The sequence below is a fragment of the Plutella xylostella genome, chromosome 16, assembly GCF_932276165.1.
Source record: "Plutella xylostella chromosome 16, ilPluXylo3.1, whole genome shotgun sequence".
NCBI classification, from domain to species: Eukaryota; Metazoa; Arthropoda; class Insecta; order Lepidoptera; family Plutellidae; genus Plutella; species Plutella xylostella.
The window spans coordinates 305254-308765 of NC_063996.1; the positions used below are offsets into that span (position 1 = coordinate 305254).

The following is a 3512-nucleotide window of genomic DNA, read 5'->3' on the forward strand; positions in this document are numbered from 1 at the left end:
TATAGAGTCCTATATCCATAAGTGGGCTTGCACAAGCTGCAATAGTCAGAGCTAGTAGAGTAGCACTAACACGTGACGTTGCACGGACAGGGAGCGAGCGCGCCGCGACCCCTGGCGACGCTACGATGGGTATTTACACTGTTTATTGTAGTAGGATAGACTCTACTAAAATATTTAAAATGTCTGTTGAGATGTAAAAAAAATAAGAAAGCAGTAGTATATTGACTTTACAAGAATATAATTATGTAGGATGTTTATTTTATTTATTTATTTTTGATGTTAGTTGAGGTAGCTTGGAATAGTTAGAGGGAGAATAAAAGTGTAGCATAATGTAGTTGTGTAGATTTGGTAATCAGATACAGAGCGTATTTGTAGGGTCCATCATCAGCAGCTACTGCTGGGTAGAGCAGCAGGGTAGCTGAAATGTGTAAATTGAATTGTATGTAATTTCAGAATGTATCAAGTGATATGTATCGTTTATAGCAAAATTTAGAGAACATAACAGTTGACTCGCTCTTCTCAGATATACATATACCATTCATTTAAGTTTTCCTCCGAAATAAATCCCACTTGCGACCGCGCACAGGTGGCAGGTGGTAGGCCTCGGAGGTACATCATATTCTGATTTGACGCGAGAGGATTTGTCTATTAGAATTCTGTGTTAATTTTAAGTCAGTACAAATACAACAACAACAATAGACGCAATTTATGTCGCTTGAGGATCGAATGTTCAAGATAGAAATCGATAAAAACCATTTATCATCATCAGTCAACTACTACGGAACAATTAGAAATAAAAGATACAAGTTATTATAGTAATATTAACTGATACAATCTTATTGCAGTGGAGAAGCTCCACGCCGCGACGACCGCGACCGCCGGCCGCCGCCCGCGCGCCGCTCCGAGGAGAAACGTGAGTACCACACGATCATCTATCACTTTATCTACGTAGATAAACGTCTATATCATCGGGACGTGCTGTATACGAGTTAAATAAAGGATGGCGGACAGCCAGCAGATGTTTATATCAGTGAAAAATTTCGTAATTGTAATCATTTTTTTCACATTTTTTTCCTCCGAATTAAATCCCATTTGCAGTCACACAAAGACTGCCACATGGTAGGCCTCGGAGGTACATGATGGTCTGATGTGACGCGACAGGTTTTGTATTTTATAAATCTGTGTTAATTTTCATCAGTACATATTTAGTCAATACAGCGATCCCTATTCTTAGTTTAGATGCAATCGGTTCGCTTGAGTTTTTCCCCTGAAATAGGGTAAAGTCGTGTTCACAAGAACACAACTACTTTTCACAGTAGCCGACCTCACATTTGTTCACATAATTTTTGTATTGAAAGTCTATTAGCATACCGCTAACGATTCTTTATCATCCGCAGCGCGCCCGGCCGCTGATGCTGACGACGGCGAGTGGAAGCCCGTCACCCGCCGCTAGCCGCCCCCGCCCCGCGCCGCCCCCGCACACCCCCCTCCCTGCACCCCCCACCACCGCGGCCGCCGGGTGACCAGTGATACCAACAACAATTACTTCACGAGTCGCTCCAGTGGGCCGATTCTCGATCGATCATTTCGTTTGACATCTGTCAAAAGTCGTGTTCAACATAGAGTTAAGTACATTTTTAGTAGTAGAGTGTTCAATGGTACGTCTCGTATCGGACACTCGAAGTTTCATACATGTTTTATGAAATTTCACTACTCTTGAAGATACCGAGTTATCTGCGATTTAAATCTATGATAAAGATAGATATTGCATTGGTATCAGATTTGTTGAACACGGCTAATGGCTGAAAACATTTTTGAGACATTTATACTGTGTGTCGATTGAGAATAAGAATTACATAGTGCTGGCACTGTCCTGTCCATTACATTGCATCCACTAAACTCATGCGTTTACTCATTACTATAAAAAACACCATAATAACATTACACTGTGTAAGTATTACATTATGTACTAACAGTCTTGCGGCGACGAAGCTGAATCTAGATATTTGGACCCAAAGAGTGCATTTTTACCTTATAACAAAAATATACTTGACGTATTACGCTGCACTGTCCATATATCTTCATTAATCTTTGTCGTTGAATCATAATTTATGATATGTTTTGATATTATTAAAGGTTTCCGTGGAAAATTAAGGGTATTGAACAGCATTGTAATAACACTAAATTCAAATTTACGAGGCATCGCAAATGGTGGTTTGGTAATCATTTAATGTTTGCATTTAAATTGTCTACATACATTCTGTTCACGCCCCTTTTCACGTAAGGTACATTGGGAACTGCCATTTATTACATGGGCTTGTATTATGTATTTCAACTACGCATACAGTTATGATTTTAGGCGAATGGTATCTATTGTCTATCGTTACACATTCTTCGATTGGTAAAATAATCGTATTTATTAATCAACCTTTATTAGGCTACATTCTAAGAAAAATAAGGTCACACTTCCTTCAAAACCCGCTTGCCTTCGTCATAAAGTGTATGCCTATTTGAAATACGGTGTAGTTAGTATATCATTGAAATCTGTGTATTCTATGTAATCTTAAATAAATGATTCAGTAAAAATATATATATGTTTTTTTATTTATTTCATCTTAGTTTAGTTTGAGGACTTTTAAATAATTAGAGCTTTAAATGACAATGGGCAGATTGGGACCACCCTCCAATAGCATTAAGACTAACATCGTTGGATAGATCTTGTCAATAGGAATAACTTTTTCTATGACAGCTTTGTTGTCACAGTTGTCCGTTCAGAGATATATGACTTATAAGTTCCGATACTCGTCAGTTCATCTTACTGCTATTGGAGGCTGGACCACCCTCCAATAGCAGTAAGACTAACGTCGTTGGATAGGTCTTGTCAATAGGAATGACTTTTGCTTTGACAGCTTTGTTGTCACAGTTGTCCGTTCAGAGATATATGACATATAAGTTCCGATAGGGGGTTAATTAAATATTTTCTTGGGAAGAAAAATAATAGCACTGGTGATTCTTATTTATTATTATAATTACACTATCTACACTATACATAAATAAATAAAACTGACGATAAAAAACAAAAAGGGCAGCGGTGGAGGTGTATTCTGCCTCCAATAGCAGTAAGATGAACTGACGAGTATCGGAACTTATATGTCATATATCTCTGAACGGACAACTGTGACAACAAAGCTGTCAAAGCAAAAGTTATTCCTATTGACAAGACCTATCCAACGACGTTAGTCTTACTGCTATTGGAGGGTGGTCCAGCCTTTAATAGCAGTAAGATGAACTGACGAGTATCGGAACTTATATAAGTCATATATCTCTGAACGGACAACTGTGACAACAAAGCTGTCAAAGCAAAAGTTATTCCTATTGACAAGACCTATCCAACGACGTTAGTCTTACTGCTATTGGAGGGTGGTCCCAGCTCCCATATATTTTTGCCCATCCTCTTTAATGCGACTATCAATATAAAATTTTGCAACGACTTAAAGGGGTTTGCATTTTAT

The 3512-nt window shown here is 38.4% G+C and overlaps 1 protein-coding gene across 1 annotated transcript in view; it reads left to right on the plus strand.

Moving 5' to 3' along the window:
- The window catches only part of LOC105397604 (eukaryotic translation initiation factor 3 subunit A), a 30910-nt gene extending 28320 nt beyond the window's left edge, over positions 1-2590 (plus strand). Inside the window, exons 23-24 of the mRNA XM_048626511.1 lie at positions 846-913; positions 1398-2590. Coding sequence (XP_048482468.1) covers positions 846-913; positions 1398-1453 — 124 coding nt within the window. The 3' untranslated portion in view covers positions 1454-2590. The remainder of the gene's footprint in view (positions 1-845; positions 914-1397) is intronic.
- Positions 2591-3512: the final 922 nt, after the last annotated feature.